Source organism: the organism of the source record quoted next, unplaced genomic scaffold (assembly GCF_019419815.1).
Source record: "Pyrus x bretschneideri cultivar Hongxiangsu unplaced genomic scaffold, Pyrus_bretschneideri_v1 Contig37, whole genome shotgun sequence".
Lineage (NCBI taxonomy): Eukaryota > Viridiplantae > Streptophyta > Magnoliopsida > Rosales > Rosaceae > Pyrus > Pyrus x bretschneideri.
The window spans coordinates 1,696,338-1,718,009 of record NW_025999690.1 but is presented as its reverse complement, the minus strand read 5'-3'; the positions used below and the strand labels follow the sequence as shown (position 1 = coordinate 1,718,009).

At 38.3% G+C, this 21,672-nt stretch overlaps 3 protein-coding genes and 1 long non-coding RNA gene across 6 annotated transcripts; 1 reads left to right on the top strand and 3 right to left on the bottom strand.

The window, feature by feature from the left end:
* Positions 1 to 1,540: 1,540 nt before the first annotated feature.
* On the bottom strand, positions 1,541 to 5,714 carry LOC125468343 (splicing factor 3B subunit 1-like). The gene has a single exon (XM_048563995.1). It carries the CDS (start codon positions 5,614 to 5,616, stop codon positions 1,816 to 1,818), a length of 3,801 nt encoding a protein of 1,266 aa, XP_048419952.1. The 5' UTR covers positions 5,617 to 5,714; the 3' UTR covers positions 1,541 to 1,815.
* Positions 5,715 to 6,433: 719 nt separating this feature from the next.
* Positions 6,434 to 10,446, bottom strand: LOC125480881. The gene is made up of 4 exons (XM_048592119.1): positions 9,046 to 10,446; positions 8,081 to 8,485; positions 7,667 to 7,872; positions 6,434 to 7,064 (listed from the first exon to the last, which is right to left on the bottom strand). Exons 1-4 carry the CDS (start codon positions 9,473 to 9,475, stop codon positions 6,816 to 6,818), a joined length of 1,290 nt encoding a protein of 429 aa, XP_048448076.1. The 5' UTR covers positions 9,476 to 10,446; the 3' UTR covers positions 6,434 to 6,815.
* A 3,972-nt stretch (positions 10,447 to 14,418) lies between these two features.
* On the top strand, positions 14,419 to 15,165 carry LOC125480893 (zinc finger MYM-type protein 1-like). The gene has a single exon (XM_048592131.1). It carries the CDS (start codon positions 14,419 to 14,421, stop codon positions 15,163 to 15,165), a length of 747 nt encoding a protein of 248 aa, XP_048448088.1.
* A 3,135-nt stretch (positions 15,166 to 18,300) lies between these two features.
* On the bottom strand, positions 18,301 to 21,672 carry LOC125468336. Of its 3 annotated transcripts, none has more exons than XR_007250731.1 (3): positions 21,337 to 21,661; positions 19,324 to 20,117; positions 18,301 to 18,641 (listed from the first exon to the last, which is right to left on the bottom strand). It is a non-coding gene; the product is annotated as an uncharacterized LOC125468336 (long non-coding RNA). The 3 variants fall into 3 exon arrangements; XR_007250732.1 differs by having other exon boundaries at positions 18,301 to 19,494; positions 19,852 to 20,117; positions 21,337 to 21,650; XR_007250730.1 differs by having other exon boundaries at positions 18,301 to 20,117; positions 21,337 to 21,672.

Genomic DNA, 21,672 nt, shown 5'->3' with positions numbered 1-21,672 from the left:
CCTTCCACCACCAAGATTCCTTTCGATGTGGAGCAAAACCCTTAGACTCTCCCATATTGGCTAGCGTCCCTCTTTGTATTTGTTAACCCTAAAAACTACCAAGCTTACGTGACACATAGGCTGAGTAATTAATAAGCTAACTACATCCTTTGATTATGTGCGAGGCGTGCCAACTCGTCAGCCAAGCTCAGCCGAGGAATAAAATGTGTTGATGTGGCGTTGGGCATGCTGCTGACTTCTTGATCTTGCGATTGCGGCCGAGGAAGGAACACGTCTCGGCCTTCGGGTTCTAGAGCCTGAAGACAAGGCTGCTAGTTCTATGAAGTTCAATATCAAATTCGACTTTCAATGTGCGAATGTAGTAACCTGTAACACCTCACTTTGCTGGGAAGGCTAATGAGATGACCTCTGCCAATAAGGATTCGAAAATCCTTCTCAACCGAGACTTGGATAGATAAACAATCGACCTCAACGCATTGCTGTTTATCCAAACTGAAGATGTCATCGGTTGCCTCCACAGTGCTGTTTATCCAAACTGAAGATGTGTTGGCGGAAAAAATCTCAAGGTTATTGAGAGGTTCGCGTAGAGCGAGAGTTTGCGTAAAGCAGTTTTGTGTGTTGAGTTGGAGGGGCTTTATAGGACTGATGTACTTGCTTGGCACGGCCTAATCCTTGAGTAGAGTCCAATTTCAAACTCCCATGTGTTTGACGTGACTTGATCTTCAAAGGATTGTATTTGATCTTTGGTGACGAGGCTTTACCATTTGCTTTCCTCCATCCACACGTAAGCAAAGCCAAACACCTCTTCTGACACTTCATTATTGCGCGGCACTTGAACCACATGCACAGAACTAACTCGAGAAACATGCATTAAGATATAATCCCCATATTGCATAATTCCCTGGTAAATGGCACGTTTGGAATTATCCCCTCGCAATTAAAACTTCAAAAAAAAAAAAAAAAAAAAAAACTATTTATACTAGATGCATGCGATTTGACATCAAACTTTGAAAATAAATCCCCACAACCAGTTGAGCCTTATCTTTGATCTTCTAATCCGATATCATTTCAATCTTTTGGACTCTTTAATTATCTCTGCACTTTTAGAAATAAATTTCAATAATTCCTCATATAACATCATGATTATTAAAATCATAATAATATCTAGACAAATTATTAATCAATCATCTCAATCCCCTTCCAATCCAACGACTCATAATTTTACTCACTCTACGGCCTCGATTGCTTAGGCCGATAGTGTAAAATCAGATCCAAATCGTATCCCAAACGCATTGGGTGAGTACTTTCTCTTTGAAAAAGACTTGTTTTTCTCCTCCTAGATTCCACCATCTAGTCTTCAACACTTCAAGGTCTTTTTCTTTCTTCTGTCTCTTGATGTGCACACCACCACCAATAAGCGATGTTGGTTAGCCAAGCTCTCTCTCAGTATAACTTTCCAATCCTTACAGGTTATCTGTTTGTGTTTTTGATGACCTACTTTTGTAGGTGATTACATGCTCCTCTCATCTTAATGAAAGTGTTGGCTAAAAAGAGATCGTATCTCATTGCAGAATCTTGCAACCAAATGAGTTTTTTAAACACGTTTCAGCAACAATATTTAAAGCTGTAAAAGCTTTGGTACCTAAACAATTTTACTGATTTAGACGAGACAATAAAACTATGGAGTAAAACGGCAAAGCAAAGGCGACATTTAGTGATTACATAGACAGCAACCAGAAGGCGAAAAAACAAAACATGCTTCTTACATCAACAGCGGATCCATTCCCAAATCCGGACAGCCACAGCAGCAGCTGCTCATACAAACATCATTAGCTCGGGCCTGGTATATACGTTATGGTCCTCATCCTCAAGCATCGGGTACGATGCAACAAGAGCATCTTGAGCTCCGATATACAGTGAGTTGTAAATCTTCCAGTACACCTCTCTAACCTTCCTAGCAGGATGGAACAGCCCCTGGAGACAGTAGTTGAGTACAACCGCAGCACCTAATGCCACTCTCATCCCTTCAATTGCTTCCATGACCGCGTTGATAACGTGTGGGGATGTCTCAAATATGTTTGGCCAGACGTAGTTCAGCAAGTGGACTAAAGCATCCTCGCATCCCAATCCCGCTACTCCCAGAGCCATGTGCTTTACAGCAGAAGCAGCAGTTTGTCTGTGAACCAGATCTCTATCCATGAGGGCATCCTCTAGCAACGGGGTCACTGCATAGATATAGTCTTTCCCCATTTCACCAATGTACTCAAACAAGAACGAGAGGGACTTCAAAACACCATTCTGCACATTAAGCTCTGGAACACGATACTCATTCATCAGGGCCGGAAGAACTGTGAAAGGCGAACAGGTTTCAGCTACTATTGCGATTGCCACAGTGGTGCAGACACGGTTCTGCCGCTCCTGCACTTTGAGATTGTTCAATAGAGTTGCGAGGACATCTTGTGGACCAATGGCTTTGGCAATGTAACCAAAAGTATTCACTGTAGCTCGCCGGATACCCTTCTTATGAGCCTTGAGCATCTCAAGAAGCTCAAAACAGATCCTCATCCACTCCCTTGCTGGGACAAACTCAGCACCGCGATCAGCAATACGACCAACAAGGTCAATACAGTTCTCCTGGACTTTCTCATGCCTATTCTTCAAAATTGGTGTCAACCTGGGAAGCAAATCCTTTATAGGAGGAGTCATCTTTGTCATACCAATAACATTCACAATTGCCTTCAGCGCTCCCAGAATTGATCCCAAAACTTCTGGATACTCTTCTCCCAAATACTCATACAAGACAACACCAAGATGACCCATCAGTTGCTCCTCTTGGCACTGCTTCATGACAACAGCAATTCTCGAAATAAGATCTGCAGCTTGCTGTCTGACCTTTGCACTCTTGTTATTCAAACGCCACTTAATGGTACCACAAATCTGAGGAAGGTAAGGTTTCACCCTCAGACCAAGAGAATTCACAACTGCACCGAAACCATTAAGCATCACATTTGCATCATCACTGGTCTGCTCCTGGAAGGCATAAAGGATACCATCAATGAGAAGCTCCTCCAACCGAGCATCAATGTCAGATGCACCCAAGTTCACAACCACCTTCTCGATCGTTTCCATAACCATTCTCCTATACGGTTCACTCTCATCTTTGAGATCCTCAACAATTCTCCCAACTATATCAGCAACACCCACTTTGTTTGCTATCTCTACAGTTGTTTCCACCAATTGCCTGTAGTTTCTCCTATCCAAAGCCATCCTTCTAACCCAAAAGTTTTTAAAGAACTCAGGAAGAATATCACTTCTTATATACTCAGGCTCTACACCTTCTGTACTCACACACTGTTTGACAACTTTGAGCACAATTTTCTTCATCTCTTCATCGGGAGACTGAAACTCTCGAATCAAAACAACCATCACTTCCTTTGTATAGTAACTGGCATACATTGCATCCATAAGGGGAATAATAAAACCAATTGCCTTCAAGAAGGCAGCCAAAACCTTACCACGGTGAGACCTAATACCCTTCCACAATGGCTTCAATACAGAGTCAAAGCTCTCAATACCGTACGGGGCAGCTGCCTCAGCAAGAGCAGCAAGAGATAGAGCAGTAATTGTCCGAACCTTCTGATTTTCATCACTCAGACCATTCTCTATAATTTCCACAAGGGACCTCAAGTGGGGAAGTACAGCACAGCCGATCAAAATGGCAATCTGCTGAACAATCTTGATTCCAGTGTGCCGTGCTTGCCACGACTTCTTGCTCTGACACACAGCTTTCAAAAAGGGCAAGAGGGCAGGTATACCAAGTGCAGAAGCAACAACACTAAAAGCTCTGGCAGTAGTGTTCCTAACATATTCATCAATGTTATCAATATCCGGACGCATGGCTGCAATCATAGTGGCCAAACCAGCTGCTTTACTAAGATTGGAGATAATTTCTCTCCCTTCAACACGCGCATAATAGTCTTCATCAATCAACAAAGGTTCAATAACAACAAGAATCTTATGCACATAAGGACGTACCAACTCATCCAATTTATAAAGCACTCGATCAATTACCTTAACCAAAAGATGCCTCTCTTGGTCTTCCAAAGTGGGTTGCATAAGCAGAGGCAAAATGCGGTTAAACAAGGGGCCAGCACCAAACTCACGAGCCTTATCAGTAAGCTGCCTCAATGCTGTCTTTCTCTGCTGTGGCGTTCCATTCTTAACTTTAAGCAGAAGCTTCATAATCTTCCGCTCTTTCTGCTCATCAGGGGACAATTCCTCCTCCTCATCTTCATTGAGCAATGCCCCAAAGTATTGATAGTCCTCGGGCTTCATAAACGGTAACCCACCAGGCAACTCCTTAGGCACATCAAACTGCTGCCCACGATTCTCTTCCGGAATAGAATACATAGGAGTCCCCATTGGAGTCGGGGTAGCAAGAAGCTTCCTCGCCGGAGTCCTAATCGGCACATAAGAAGACGGTGGGTCCAAAACTTTATACCCTTCTTGAGGAAACATAGCATCCAGCTCTTCATCAGTCAATGGTCTATTCCTCTCTTCAATATCCTTCTCCCACCTCAATAGATTATACTGCTCTGGCGTAATGGCTCCCCTCACATTAATTGCCCCGGGGGTTGGGGTAGCAAGTTCAACTCCGCCTACAGGGGTCACACCAGGTGTATAGGCAGCAGCAGGGGTTGCCCCAGCCATTGGGGTCGCACTGCCCATTGAGGCAGGGGTCTCATCCCACCTTGACCTCTGCCGTTTCGGTGTCGGTGTGGCCATCCCAGGAAGCTTCGGAGTCGCATCCCAAGCCATCCCAGCAGGGGTGGCACCAGGAGTGACAGCACCAGCTGGAGTAGCATCCGAATCTGCCACCCGCCCTGGAGTGGGTGTCTCATCCCAGCGGTTCCTCCTCCCCAGTGATGGAGTCGAATCCGAAACCCTTCCTGGCGTCGGAGTCGCATCCCACTTTCCTGGCGTCGTATCCGGCAAGTCCCAATCCGACGTTTTCGCCTTCTTGCCCCCACCATCGCCATCCTGAGACTGGTCCCACCGATTCCTCCTCTTTTGAGGCGCCGCCTCAGCTGCAGCAGGCTTATCCTCCTTTTCCGGCGGCGCCTCCTCTTTCTCCTTCATCTTCTTAGCAATAAGCTTCAGAGTCTCATCCTTCTCCCTCTTCAGGGCTTCCTCCCTCATCACATCTGCATAAGTCCTCACCGACGGGTCCGGAGTCTTCTCCCCGGACGCAAACGGGTCGTGCCGCTCAGGCGATATGATCCGGTTCAACCTCCGCTGTCGATAATCATCCTCCCTATCGATAATCCTCTGCGGCTTCTTGAACCCCAAATCCTCATCGGCGTCGCCGCCTCTCGGCCTCTCGTTCAACACCGACTTGGGGGCCGTGTACGAAGCCGCCATCCTCCGAGCAATCTCGTTGTCCATAGCCTCCGCGTTGTCATCGTCGTCGTTCACAGGGATCGACGAGACGTATGCGCCCTTGTCTGTGCCGCCGTAGAGGTCTGTGTCGAAGGTGACGGAGGTGAGGGAAGCCAATTGCTTCTCCATCCTCTTCCTCTCTTCCTGCGTCTTCTCTATCTCGTCGTCGGACGCCATAATTAGGGTTTTGGTATCGAGAATTTGGTAGTAGGGTTTGAACGGGGATTGGGATTTTAATTCAGGAATTTAGGGTTTTTGGGATTGAGATCGGATCTCCGTATGTAAAAATTAGGGGTTTGTATTTCAGGTATTCGATGGGCTTGGGTTTTCCTTTTGGCCCAGTAAAAGAAAATAAACCGACATGCACAAGTCCGTTGGTGGATTGGTCAACCAAAATATCGACCCCACGTGAACATTGTCGACCCCATTAAAACATACCTAGCCATTACAGTAAGCGGTCCAGTAGTAAGTGCCCTTGTTTCCTTAATAAACAAAAAAAAAAAATGTAAGAGACCTCAAGTTCGATGATCTGAGCTAGTGACTGTGCTTAGTCTATGGGCACATGCATAGTAAAATTCTCCATAACCTCTCTGGGTCCAAAATAAGTGGATAATTGTAACTTGCCATCCGTTGTCCCCTTTTCATAAAAAAAAAACAACGATACAAATGTCATCGTTATTACTCTGACATTGATATTCGGTTGCACTATCGTTGCTCATGTCGCTAACATCCCTATCCGGATTATGTGTTGTGAAGAAGATTCAATTGATTGTATTAGGATTTCCAACTCGATTGGTTAAAATCATTTATCCCTTGAATATTATATATACATAAGTTCCGGAGACTAAAGCTTTTGACATTTGAGCAATTTACACCTTCAGTTAGAACGGATGAATGCAATGTGAGACAATTGTTCAAATATCGTATAAGGTGCAATGTCAAAAAATTGAAAACTCATGACTCATTTTAGAACTTGCTCGAAAAACTTTGACCGTATGAAAAGTACTTAGCCGCAATAACTATTTAGTTCATAGAAATCTGGTTGTTGTTAATACAAACTACGAATGCTCACACTCAGACCTAATGAAAGAGATGATAACATACTACAGTTGCAGAAAACTTAATTTGAACAACTGAGTTCTTCATGTATTAAATCCGATCGAGGCTCCTCGACAGCCTCAATGGCAAAAGGGAAGTTCCTCGTAACATTCATACATCGGTAGTAGAAACGTATGAAGTCGGTGTTCTTGGTCTCCAGAGGATAGTACTCCTTGCAGCATACAAAAGATAAACTGAATGAGAAGCCAGAGAGAGAGGGCTTAATCTGCTGCTAACCATCCAAGGAATACATATGCTGAATTAGTTCATTCCGAGGGCTATTGACAGGGGAACAGGGTGGGAGACGGGTCTCTCCACAACTTGCCATCAACTAAGTCGAGTTTTTTCATCTTTTCCTCGCACCAAAACAGCTGCTCTTTACTTATTCTCACCATCCGGAGGGTTCTTGACAAAACCTTGGCGTCAATGAAGCTGAACAAAAGCTGAACATCTTCCTGTGATTGTGGCCACAATTTCTTCTTCCAACCTTTCCTCTTTTTGCGCAGTTCCTTTAACTTCATCCATTTCTGCAGCACAAATAGACAAGTTTCAAGACATTATATGATCATTTGAGTAAAAAGAAACGGCCATAATAGTAGTCCAAGAGTACCACACACACAAAACAAGATCATTGTTAAGAACACCAGCTTCAAACACATTGCATTCTCGAAGACAGAATAATTACAAAAGGTTCAGAACGCCAGCTTAATATAATTGTGAAGAACAGCTTAATATAAAGTTAATCTAGATAGTATCTACGGAGATTTTGAATCTGACACACACTAGACATCATTTGGTTCGAAGATCTATCAGTACCCAAACCACAATGGTCGTGGGATAAGAAAAATTGGATAAAGAATTCTATCACTGAAGGGTAATCTAGTACTCCATCAAATGTTTTATGCATGTATAAGCATATATGCTCACAAACCCCCTGAAAGAGAAATCATGAAGAAACTCACACAAGTAAGAATATGGCTAAACTCTTTCGGCAGGTAAAAAGTAATAGAATTTGAAATTAAAACCAAGTAATCAACCAGACCACTTTTATCATAAGACTTTGAAATACCTTGTATAAAGATGCTAAGGTGGAAACACGAAAGAAAAGATACACTAGAAAAAATTTCACCTTCTGGAGAGAAGTTTGAATCTGCTGAAGTGGGGTGGCAGCCTGGTTTTGATTCCCAAACAAGTTAAGAACAGAGCTTGGTTTTTTCTTATCCATCTTCAGGAAAAGCTGAAAAGTAAGGATTGAGGTTTCAATAATCTTGATGAGATCAGGAGCATGCAACGATGAATCTGATTCTTCTTCCTCCTTTCCTTTTTGTATTGGACCTGAACAAATTCATGACGCCAAGTTCTTAACATCGGAAACAACAAAATTTACCAACACGTCATATTAATAATAGAAAGCTGAGAAATTAGTATATATGAATTTGGTCGTGCATGAAAAACAGCTTCTAATTTCAGTGCTCGTAACTGAACTTACAACCACAGTCAAATTCTTGATCATAAACATTTTGGATTGACACAAGAAGCTTACCTTGTATATTAGGCACCCGGAGTAAATTAGGAAGAAGTCTTTGCGTGCGAGCATAAATTTCGGCCCTGTGGCCCTCCTCAAAAGGTTCATTTTCGATATACCGTTGTAGTAAAACCTGGAACTGTTGAAATTGTTGAGCACTGTGGTTGTAACTGTTGGGATTTTCAGGTTGGCATGCAATTAGCTGGTTTAGCTGAGTGTACTGACAGTGCAGTGCCTCCCAAGACAGGCAAAGTTGACCTACATATGATGTCTCGATATCCTGGTAAGGATCATCATCAGGCTGCTGAAGGTGCTCAGTCTCATTATCAGGCTCTTCAATCTTCTTCAAAGAAAGACAGCGAAGAGGGGAAGTAAGCTTCTTAGATGCAAATCGCGGTGATGGAGTCTTGGGTGTTTGGAAACCTGAAAGGCAAACATTTACTTGCAATGAACGTTTAGATAATCTATTTTTACCAAAAAGAAAAACAAAAGAAATCTAAAGAAACTGTCTGTCCGCAGTAACCCTGGAGCTCAAGAAACAACATATAGACAAACGTATTGTTTCACTTGTATATAACTAGCTTCACAAACATCAGCTTGTGTACTTTTACGAACTGCTCGTATACCTAGAGCTTAACTGAAGCAAGTTTCAATAAATTTGAGCTATCTACGTTTGTCTGAAAATTCAACTCTGCCAATTATTTGAAAGAGAACTAAGCTCAAATCAGATTCACGTCATTTCAACACTGCCATCTCCTCGTATCTTTACTTATTCTAATCTCCCATATGGCTTGTTGGGCACATAGAATGTTTATTTTCTATTTACCTATGAAGGGGAAAACTTCATATGTATTTCATGCAGGTAGATTCATATAAAGATGAAACATTTCAAGTTCAAACAACCAGTCAAAAAGAAGTAAAGTCCTAAAGCTTAAAGTACTAATTTGAAAAGGTAAAAAATTAGAACAAATTACAACACTTACAAGTTCCACTAAGGTGCTGCGCACTCATCTGCTCAAAGAACAACATCCTTTCCCAGTATTTGTCATATACAGCAACAAAGCCACACCACCGTAGCTGGCCTTCTGCTTCTACATCCCTCCACTCATTAGAGCTTGTCTCACCGGCTTCTTCTTCTTCTTCCTCTTCGGGTAATGACTCTTCTTCCGGAATCAGCTCCATAAAGCTGTTCCTTCTCAATTCTTTTAACTTCCGCTTGACCTCCTCAATTATGAAATCATCATCATCGTCCTCAGCCTCGGCCACAGGATCAGCATTGGCCGACTTACCACAGTCATCGCCACTATTCTTCTTGTTGGGTTCCTCCCGCTGTGGCACAGGACTGTCCTCTGACACATTTTCGGGGTCTGGTTTGTGTGCTTTCCTAAACTTCTTCACTTTGAAGAAATCCATAATCCACTAAACAAATTGGGTTCTCTTCAACCCCGCAAACTTATGAATACCTCTTTCGTAATCAACAATTCAAACCCCGAAAATAACACCAGCACACGAAGTACCTTTGCCAACTAATAACTCTATTATGTTCCAAGGTCGTTATACATTGAAGGCACAGTGAGATCTACCAGCAGAAATTCAAGTATGTTTTGACTTATGAACAATTAAACCGTGAAGTTCTAACAAAAAATGGGGTAACTCGTACTTCTCAAAACCCTTCTGAGCCAGAATCCGGTAAGCAAGAAACCCTAGATCTAAGCAGAAGATCAAACAATCCAAGCTTCCTTTACAAGAAAACTATCGATCTAAACATTGAACTAGTAACAACTCAGAAAATCTGTTGAGCTAAGAACAGTAAAAGTACAAACTATTTACTCATTAAAGTGCATTCCACTACCTTTGGTAAAATGGACTCACAAAAACACCAGAGAGATCAGAACCCACAAAACTTGCTCAAAGATCAGCAGATTTCTCCAACATTTTGCAGTTCCTGGAAGCACATTACACAATACTCACCAAAAAAATAAAAGATCCCAAATCATCCTCATCCAAAGAAGTTCAACAAGATTTGTTCCTTTCTTCACTGTTACTGCTCAAACCCCATACACTTGAGCCGCACTGCAGTAAAAAGCAAGTCCCGGAAGAACAAAAAGTACATAAAAAGTACCACAAAATTCCAACTCCTAAAAAGCCCAAAAATTTGAAGGTTTAGAACTTTAGGACTCAAAAGCTAGATCACCAAAAACCCATCAAAATCCCAGAAGATCCAAGTGCTTTTATTTGCAGCTGAAGCCACCCAGAAACCCCAAAATTTCAAATGTGGAGAAAAAGAAAAGAGCTTCCAGCTGAAAACCCTGCAACCCAGAAAAGCAAAATATGTGCAGACTGCAGAGAGAGAGAGCACTGTTTGGAACAATGTAAAACGTCTCAACCCGTGAGCAGTAAATTGTTGGATTAGCATATTTTCCACTTTAATTTGATCTAATTAAGTTAATAAAAGTTTCATTATTTAACTTTTCTTTGATTTTGTTTAATAAAATGATTTGGATGATTTATTAGTTTAATTTTTCAAATTAATGGGTGGATTTAGGGTTTATCAATGTGTTGGGTTTTGGATTTTTCTGGGAATGGGAAGAGCTCGGAATTCAAGGGGGAACGCAGGACAGTGGACATTACCATTAACAGACAGTTTTGTCAGCCCTCGTACAAAGAATAATATCGTCATGAACAAATTAAGAAAAAAAGCCGCGCAAAAGTGGGTTTGATTTGTGCAATGTGGTCTGAAATTACAAACTTGCCCTCCTTTACTTTGGAAAAATGTGCATCATTTTTCTCGCCCTTTTGATATCATAAAAAATCTTGCAATGAATGTGGATATGAAATGAATTTATTTGGTAATTTGCTGTCGATTAAACATAATCAAGTCCAGTTATTTAGTATCATAACCTAATGATATTTTTTTTCATGTGTAAGTGAGAGATCTTTGGTTCGATTCTGTCAAAGACGAATTTAAACAACATTATTATGGCAAGCATATTGTAAGGCTTAGCTCACTCCTCTATTCATTTAGTATAGAATGTAAATAATATCGTTTATTAAAAAAAACTTAGTTAACTCCGAGTCAATTAGAGAAAAATGGAATTGAAACATGGATTTTATCCGTCTTATTTCTCTTTTGCAAACTGATTAATTGTTTTAGTAGTATAATTCGATAAATTAATATTTGTACGTGTTAAAAGGTAAGTTTCACAAGTAATTGATTAGTAGTAAGAGAGTGCTTTACGTTTCATTTATATCGTTTGATTTTGTAAAAGAGAATGTTATCATTATTAGCAAATATTGTCATCCCAATTTCGTACTAATAGCATGACAAAGTAGAATTTTTTGAGTAACGGGCCTACATTCATGTGATTAACTCATCATGAGATATGTGCTTGTTTAGGGAAGAAATAACTCAAATTGACAATTTATTTGAAAATGTTCAACAAAGTAATATTATGTGCATTAAACTTTCCTTCTTTTTTTTTTTTTTTTTTTTTTTTTTTAAGAAACTGCATTAAACTTTCATTGAGATATTGAAGGAAGAACTAAAAAACATGTTGCTCCTTGGCAGAATCGCACCTATTAATAAGTTTTTAGAGGTGAAAATATTAATCGTCCCTATTAGTATTATTAGGTGTGATTAAAATAGCATCCAATATTAAAGAGGGATTGCAAAGGGAGGGAGGGTTTTATTAAAACTCTGGTCTCTTCCTTACCGAATGAATTAAACCTAACTAATTGGGCTCTAACGTTTGATTTTATTTTTTTTCTCTATTTTCATTTTCTTCTGTCTCATCTCTCTTTCTCTCGCTTTCTCTTGCTTTCTTTCGATCATCTCTTAATTTATTCCCTTCTTCATCCAACTATTAACGCACTATGGTAAGCAAAATCAAGTTTTTTTTTCCTTTCTTTTTAATCTATTCTTATTGTTTTCTCCTTTTATATGAGTCATATTTTTTTGTTTTTTGTTTTTTTTTATTGATGAATTGATTTTACTAACTTAGGATTTGGTTTTTCATTTAAATATTGAAGGCAGGAAGTGTGTGATCTTGAATGTGTGATTGGCTGACAATTTCAAAGGTGTGCAATTTAGGTTTTTTAGTGCTGTTGAATGGTTAATTTAGGTTTTTCCTTTCAAAAAATTCGTTGATAATTTTGGATTAAATTTTATTTTGTTATTTATTGTCGTTTTCTTTTGTTTGATTTTGATATTATTTGTATTATACTTTTATCCTTTGTAGTCAATTTTAAGGACTGCAGATTATTTGAACTTCAACCTTAATGTATTGATTTAAAATACTGCTAAAAAATACTAAGAATACATCACCACTATTATGATATTTGTCATCATTTATTAGTGAGAGGTTTTATATTTGCTTTTCTTCAAAGACGAATTTGAACAACATTATTGTTAGCACGTGAGGCTAAACCTACTCCATCGTTTGTTAATATATATGTATAACATCAATAACTATGGCATGACTAGTGTACTAAAACAATGAGAAAAAAAATAAATTTAGTAAATTCTTTTTGAAGCATACTATCCTCTCGACTGCGATCCATCCCTTAAACTATGATCGTAGTGCAATTGGTTGTACTCAAGGTTTCCGTTTAATAAATGATCTTTTTGTAATGTCGTATGAACTTGCAACATTTTCAATTCGTAATATGAATTCAAGTTTTAAGCCACTTCATATCAATTCTAAAAAATCATTAATTTGTCATCTCATCGTAATTCTTCTTAAGTTTTCTACCTAATATAAGCAGTGGCGAAGCTACAAAGGGATTGGGAGGGGCGGCTGCCCCTCCCCTCGCCGGAAATTAAGCCCGGGAGCGCGGTTCCGCTCCTCTGGTCTCGTCGGAGTTAATGAATGCACCTGCACTGCAGATCGGTTTCTGGGCTTGAGTTTCTACTGCTGCTGTGCAACAGCTTGTGTTATTTTTTTTTTCAAATCCCTTAAATGAAACGATGCCGTTTCATTTTGTATTAAAAAAAAAAAAAAAAAAAAACCTCCTTAATCAAACGACGCCGTTTCGTTTAATTGATTAAAAAAATAATTTTAAAGGGGACCACTGCCCCCATGCCTTCCATTATTCAAATGAGTCTTCACTTTTTGAAAGCCAAACCCTTTTTAAAACCAATCAGAAGGCCCGTGTGTGCCCCCCCAAATCCCAGCAGTAGTTTTCAGCGCCCTCCTCCCTCCGTTCCGTTCCGCTGTCCTTTATTTCTCCTTCAATCCAAGCCAGCCGCCACTGCTAGCCTCTAGCAGCCAACTGTTGGTTGGTTTTCCACTTCTCTCTCAATTTTAGGTAAATTTTTTAACATTCTAATTTGTATTATCTCTAACCCTAATTGATTAATTAATATGAAAATTTAGTTAATTAATATAGAATCATAGAGTAATACACTAATTAGTTATTGATTATTGATTTTTGCGTATAAATATGAATCCTATGAATGATTATTGATCAATGAAATTATTATCTAGAGTAAAAATTGAATTCTTGATTATTGATTAATTGATTATTGATATTAATTTATGAGTTGAATTTTTGTGTATTAAATAATTTATATGAATATTGGTATTGATTAATTGAATTGTTGATTTAATTAATTAGTACTCATATTGACTATAGTACAGTTTACTCTAAGATTAAGAGTCTAAGACTTTTTTTTTCGTTTTCCATGTACAGTTACACAATGGAACGATACTATAAGAAACAATGTTTAAATCCTCCTTCAAATATTCCGGCTAGTCCTTCTTCAAATATTCCAAGTAGTCCTCCTTCGAATATTCCAAATATTCCTTCTTCGAGTATTCCGGTTAGTTCCCAACAAAGTGAGGTCACTGAGTTGGATGAAATATTGGCTAATCTTCCTGCAGACCCTGGACATAGACATTGAATGCTTGATTATCCACCTAATTATCATGAAGCAATTCGTCGACACTATCTCCAAAATAATCCTTGTCAACCTAAAGACCACATCATGCCAAGAAAAGTTTGCAACAATTGATGTTTTGTCACCTGTTGGTTTGATAATTTTAAGTGGTTGAAGTATAGTATAGTAAAAGATGCCACATGTTGCCGTTATTGCTATCTATTCAAGTGTGATTTTGATAAAGAGGGAAATGTCGGAAATGATGTCTTCACTGAGATTGGGTTTACAAATTGGAGGAAAGGACTCGAAAATTTTGAGATCATGAGGGAGGTGTTGGAAGTCTTCATAATAAAGCTTTACAACAAGCTAGAGATTTGACGACGCAAAAGCAACATATTGAAACATTTGTGATTAAGCAAACCGATAAAGCTCGCATTAATTATCACATTTTATTGCGTGGCGCACTTGATTGCACAAGATGGTTGTTGCAACAAGGTTTGCTTTTCATCGCCATGATGAATCATTCAAATTAAGCAATAGAGGTAATTATTTAGAGCTTATGCAATTTCTTGCCGATCATAATGATAAAATTAGGAAGGTTGTGTTTGAGAATGCTCCCAAGAATCTCAAGTATACTTCTTCCGATATTCAAAAAGATCTTGTATGTGCTTGTGCTATTGAAACTATTGGTGCAATTACTAAAGATATGGAAGGTACATTTTTTTCTCTTTTAGTTGATGGATCACATGATTCTTCAACTAAAAAGCAAATGGCAGTGGTATTGCGTTATGTGAACAAGGAAGGAGAAGTAATTGAAAGGTTTTTGGGTGTGCAACATGTCTCATCTACAACTAGTAGCTTGCTTGAAGAGGTCATTGAGAGATTATTTGCTTTAACAAATTTGAGCATGTCCAAGTTACAGGGACAAGGCTATGATGGAGCTAGTAATATGAAAGGAGAACTAAATGGCCTGAAAGCAAAGATTTTGAACAAGTATCCTCAAGCATTTTATGTTCATTGTTTTGCACACCAACTTCAACTAGCTCTTGTAGCCGTTGCAAAGGGAATTGAGGGTGTCACCATTTTCTTCAACAATGCAAGTATTTTAGTCAGTACTATCAGATCATTGTGTAAGCGTCGTGACGCATTTAGATTGAAACAACTAGAACAAATTAAGAAAGCTCTTGATATTGGTGATCTTAAAACGGGTAGAGGGTTAAATTAAGAGATTAGTCTCATGCGTCCTTGTGATACACCTTGGAACTCACATTATGGTACTATAGTTAGTATCATTGCCATGTTTGAAGCCGTGGTGGAGGTGCTTGAATGGATTAAGGATGATACCAACCAAGACAATTTTGTTGAAGTAAGTTATTCCATGACATACACATTTTTGATTTTGTGTTTCACCTTTTTTTTATAAGACTTATATTAGGAATTACAAATGAGTTATCACAAGCATTACAAAAGAAAGATCAAGATATTGTGAATGCGATGACATTAGTGGAAGTATGCAAGTAAAGACTACAATTTTTGAGAGATGATGACTTTGGGGACTTGCTTGATGATGTACAAAAGTTTTGTCAAGAGCATGATATCGTCATTCCTAACATGGAGGATTTGCGTTTTGTACCCCAAAAATCAAGGCGTAAAGCTCCAAGACTCATAAACTTCCATTACTATGGTGTGGACCTTTATTTTCAAGTCCTTAATACACAATTAAAGAAATTGAATGATTGCTTCAATGAGGTAAACACCGAATTGCTTTTTTGTATGGCATGTTTGAGTCGAGTGAATAATTTTGCATCTTTTGACAAAGCAAAAATTGTTCGTCTAGCCCAACTTTATCCTCAAGATTTTGATTGTATAGACCTCATGAATCTTCCAATTCAACTTGACAGTTACATTCATGATATGAAGATGCATAATGAGTTTTCATCATTGAGAGGAATTGGTGATCTTGCAAAGGAGTTGGTGAAGACCGAGATGAAGGAAAATTTGTGAAAAACATGTTCATTTAAGCAACATCAATAGCATGCAATTAACAATTAAAGGCGGAATCATGCTTATATGCACTTAAAACAAAACATTTACCCATGAAATTCAAAGCCTAGTAGATAGGTGAACCAAGACTCAACTCAAAACAAAGTGAGTTGAGAAATCAATACCTTTGTAGATTCCTCTTTGCATAAGCAAAGGCTAATCACCCAAAGAGAGGGCCTTCATTCCTTGCATCTTAGATCCATGGATTTGGATGGATGAAAAGGTTTCTCCAAGTTCCCAAAATTGAGAACCCCTAAGTCTCCACACCAAGGTATATTGAAGAAGAAATGAGTGACCTTGAGGAAGTAAGATTGCTAGATGTTATCCTCAAGGTGGCCGGCCATTTCTAGAGAGAAAGGAGAGTTTGTGTTTCTCCAATTTCCCCAAAAACAACACTTAATGAATTTTGGCTATTAAGTCACACTTATACCTTAATTCATTTGAGTGGCAAACTTGTAAATAAGTCAAAACCCACTCTTTCTCTAACATGGCCGGCCTTAGGGATTTATTGGGCTATTTGGGCCTTTGTGAATCATTATTCATTAAGTTGTCATACAACTTAAGTCAATGGACTTGACGTTCGAAGCCCATTGGGCCTTAAGGTCCAAAACTATCCCGAGGTCTTCAACGAACTTATTCGTTTGATTAATAATCATATTAATTAATCCTTGCCATAAATAATTAAACCATTTAATTATTCTTACTCATCTCCGTTGAATCTTCAAACTCTACCTTACACGGTGTACGATCCATTAGGTTCCTTTTAGCGAGGCAGTGGGCGATTCAAACTCTTTCAAATCGATTGTGAATTGAAACTTACTTTCAATTCTCCCGTTAGTGATAATACACTTTTAGGGCTTCCACAAACCATGGTTGACGCCTAGCAGCATGTCATGGTTACCCAAGCTAATCAGAAGAGGTGGAGAACCTATTCAGTTTTAGGATTACAAATGCAATACGGTCTTTCTCTAATACAATACTCTTGACCACATTGTTTGGTTTGATACTTTATTCATGTCTACTATCCAATGTAAATCTTGTACTTATATGAGTACCTTGAATGTGATCTGGAACGCATTCCAACATCTCATTCATACTCTGGCCAGAGATTCTAAATCACATCATAGAGTATTCTCCCTCAAACAGTTTGAAGGTTAGAGATCCCTTGTTGCGCATTCACTTGTCTCCATGGCTAAGTGGCTTAACCCCGACGATGCCGTGGACACCCTGATAGAGTGACTTTGACATAATCAAAGATTAAGGACCTAACCACAAGACAACTGTGATGCCTCAGGTCAAAAGACTAATTTGCATTATCCCAACCATGAGTTCTCATGTGACATGAATATGAGAACTCTTCGTTGATCGTGTTCAATGAACTCATTCTCTATTGAGCACCTACGTACTTGTCTTGATGTCACACACACCAATGACTCGAGACTAGTCATTCTCCCTGAGAGAAGACATAGCACGTACTGATCTTAACGGACTGTCAATGCCCAATTGACAATCCTATGATCAGGAACGTTTAGGATGTGTCAACGAAAGAATGGTCTCATGAATCTAACTTCTTTAGATCGCATTCTTCCAATCACATATTCCTTGGACTTATCGTTTAAGCATATAACATTTATATGAAACGGCTCAAACAATAATCTTTGCCCTTTACATTTAAACTACATTAGTTTGAAATGTCCGTAAAGTATCATCATATGATTGGTTTTAGGGCACATTTCCAACACGAGAGGTATGCAAGCTATATGTTAGTGTATAAACTTCTTACATTGGCTTTGGTGTTACCAGTTGCAATCGCTTCGGTGGAGAGAGCTCTTCTGCTATGAAGATTGTAAAAACATCATTATGTAACAAAATGGGAGATCAATGATTGAGTGATAGCATGCTTGTTTACATTGAGAGAGGTATTTGCTTTTATTGATAATGATCCTATTATGCGGCATTTTCATGATATGAAACCTCGTTAGCAACCATTGTAATTTGTTTGTATTGATAAATTATGAAAGACATTACTATATAAAGGATTTGGTTGTTGCTATTCTTTTGAACCTTGCACTCTTTTAACTTCACCTCTCCCCTGTCAATTCCTGGCTTCGCCATTGAATATAAGTCATGTGACTTATTTTGGGCATTTCAACTCCCTACTACCCTTTAAAATTGTTTTTAGAACATTTCCTTTTTTTATCGACATGATTGACCACGTTAAATTCTCAAACAATACTAAACACAATGCTAAACATCAATAAAATTTCAAATTGTATGACACGAAAAATAATTAGTAAAATTCAAGTAACACAAAGAATAATAAGAATTTCAAATTGCACTATATATAATTGTTGGCCACAAGGCTAGTTTGCAAAAGAAAGATAAAAAAAATACATCTTTATACAACAACATTCAAGCATAACTCTTGTGACTTCCATATATACAAATGTACTTGTGACTAATTCGAAAAAGATGTGCACTTAAGGTTGATCTGTAAGCTAACCAAGTGGATGGTATTGGTTGAAACTTGTTCTTTGCACAACCCAGCACATCATAATAATCTGCATAATTGAAGTAGTCGTGAAAATCTGTGAATAGCTTTTCAAACACCCTCCATTGGACTTTGATCGATCTTGAGTATGGGTACGAGAAAAAAACCTATTCATAAGGAATGATTCAATGTACTAGCACTGCGTATCAAGGAAAATGAACACGTTGCAGCAACAATATTAACTTAATCATGTCTGTATCTTCTGCATTTCGACATTTGTTACGTTTAAGTAATTGAAAAGTTTTCTCATTTTCCTCTAAATTGTCGAGAACAGCCAGCCAGATCTGGGAAGCAAGATCATGAGCCATGACTCTCGATTTCCCACAAGCAATAAACTGATTTACTAAACACAGTAATTTTAAGTCAGGAGGTCAAATGAGATCACAACCTGGTATTAATTAAACTCAGCGCAAACAACAAAATTTCCCATCAGATTTGGTATGCAATATGTATTATCGTTGTCACGACGGTGGACAATATGCATTTCATTACCACATACCGATGCTAAAATTCCAGAACATTAGGTGGCATAATGGATCACAATTTGCGATACAAGTTTGAGATTGTAAACTTCTACTTACATCATGTTATGTAAACCAAAACTTTTGCAACATGTCCACAAGCTAGGAGCAAATGCAAGATTAAATAGCCTATATTAACTTTAAACCATCAAACTTGAGATCAGGGATCAGTACTCACATCATAAATTTTTATTTCACAGATTAATTTTCAGTTCCAGGTTTATAAAAGCAGAGAAAGCAAGATAGAGAAGTGAAATTTGAAACACACCTATGAAGGTTTCGTGCAGTATACTAGAAGAGGGTGGCATAGTTGAACGCTCAAGCTGCTCTTTTAGAAACAAATAACTATAGCCCACGATCTCATCAATCTCGCCATCCAGAGAAAAGATATGTTTACGGACATATAAAGCTTCAAATCTCTTGCGAAAATTTCCAGTACCTTAGCAAAATATAATGCATGGATATATGACGATAAGCACAGGCATCAAATCAGCACCTAGGGGAAAGTAAGAGCTACAGTTTAAGATATGAATAAAAAACATGCAGGCACAAGTCATAACATGATCTTTAATAATATGCCAACAAATCAAGCCTAGCCAAAAGTTGTCGTTTGATTTAATTTTCAAGCGGGAAATTAGAACAGGAAAAGGAATTTGTCCTTAAGGCAATGACTAGATATAGACCATCAATGATCATATTGCATTTTTTTAAGAACAACAAAATATGAAAACTCAGAAGAAAGGAATTACTAAAAGAGAGGGAAAAAAAAGGGATTGAAGTAGACGTGTTATTATACCTTTTGCTCAATCCTCAAGGGATAGGTCCTGGCCACCTTTTAGCTTGGCTAGCCAAGGGAAATGTCATAGCAAGAGTAGCTTGCCACAAAAGTTCTCCTTGAAACAAATTGGCCCACTGTTTTTTAACGCAGGAGATTTGTGCCCACTTTGAGACAGGAACTCGGATGAAAATTTCTATTACGAGATGATCAGGAAACTTTCCGAACGAATTATCAACTGACATTAACCTGTCACTTTGATTCTTATCTGTCATTAGAGCTCTACACTGGAAGAACAAAAAAAACGTAACAAGTTACTTCAACAAGAAAATCAACAAAATGAACTAATTTTCATTTAAAACAAGGCCATATTTATGTTTCGAACAAATACAAGATTTTTTTAAAGCACAGAAAGTTCCTAAAAGAAGAATAAACCCTTAAAATAGCCTGGAGTCTATATAGGGCCAGATACGTAGTTATGTCATAGAAATTCAAAGACTCCATCAATAGCCCCAAAGCTATTGAAAGAACCAATCCGTCATCCAAAAGGGTCAAATTGGGAAAAGTAACTTATGGAAGGAAGATGAATTAACAGTGTAATGACAACATGAAGAGGCACTTGACTCAAGCAGAACGGAAAGAACAAAGACTGGAATAATACAACATTGGACAAGGCAATGGGTTCGTATTACTTGAAATTTAACTTACGGCTTTTAAAGTCGAGCATTTATAGTTTACCTCCCTTGAAAAGAAAACGAGGGTGACAATTACTTTACTCTTTTACATTGAACAAAGTAACAACCATTACTAAAATGTTGATAGTAAAAGAATAGATCATAATGGATAAAAAGTCGAGTCTTCAATCCTCGGGTCCAGTTTTTGCAAGGAACCAGGGCACAAACTAACTTCAACACTGTAATATACAAAAACAAATACTTCTCAACTTGTTCCAGCTAAAAGAAACAAGACACTCCAATGAGACGATAAAAACAAAAAGAAAAACCTTCGTTCTAGTTTTGGAGACCTCCAGAAATTAAAACAAAAGTACAAGGTAACTCATATTTGTTTTCATTATTTGATTGCTTAATTGTGTGATTTTCCATTATTTTCCTTTCCTTATTCTGTATACTGTTTTTTGTTATTATTTGGTATTTCAGGGAGTTTTAGCAGAATACATAACACTGCAAAGCTGAAACAATCCAGAATACCATAAGTTGTTGAATTACTTAATATTTTATTGAAATTTCAGTTCAAGGATGAAAACCCAAAATTAGGAAAGCTACTTAATCCAATTAACACATGAAAGATTACTGTTTGATTGATCAACATCATCATCATCATCATCATCATCATGCAGAGAGTGAAAAGAATGAGAATTTTGTACAACTGAATGGAGATTTCACGGTGGAAAATATTATGAACCGAGTCTGAGTGTGTAAAAAAAATCAAAGATTACATATATCCAATTTGAGAAGAAAAGGAAGGAAGTGATTAAGAACAATTTACCTGACTGACTAAGAGACTGAGAGACTGAGAGACTGAGAGGAAGGAGTGAGCTTTTCAGTTCAAAGCTTTTTCTTTCCTTTGTTGCCCGAATTTTCTGTTGAATGTTGCAACAGAAGAAGAAGGACAGGGCTCCTGATTTCCTCTGTTTAGCTGGCTGTTTTAGGTGACTCCATGAGATCTCTCTTGTATTTTTAGCTTTAATAAGTATTTTTTTTCAAACAAAAGGCTCTCGTTTAGTATATAATATTGTCAACATAAAAAACACTCACAAAGGTACTTCAACCTACCCTTAGCCGCCATCGTGTAATTCACCAGCATAAAAAATCGAACCATGGA

Bases quoted from the DNA above. Each gene is read 5' to 3' on its own strand.
- LOC125468343 (XM_048563995.1), bottom strand. From the start codon at position 5,616: ATGGCGTCCGACGACGAGATAGAGAAGACGCAGGAAGAGAGGAAGAGG.
- LOC125480881 (XM_048592119.1), bottom strand. From the start codon at position 9,475: ATGGATTTCTTCAAAGTGAAGAAGTTTAGGAAAGCACACAAACCAGAC. The intron at 7,873-8,080 runs GTAAGCTTCTTG...GAATTTGTTCAG, and splicing joins CCGGGTGCCTAATATACAAG to GTCCAATACAAAAAGGAAAG. The intron at 7,065-7,666 runs GTGAAATTTTTT...TTTGTGCTGCAG, and splicing joins TTCAAACTTCTCTCCAGAAG to AAATGGATGAAGTTAAAGGA.
- LOC125480893 (XM_048592131.1), top strand. From the start codon at position 14,419: ATGGTTGTTGCAACAAGGTTTGCTTTTCATCGCCATGATGAATCATTC.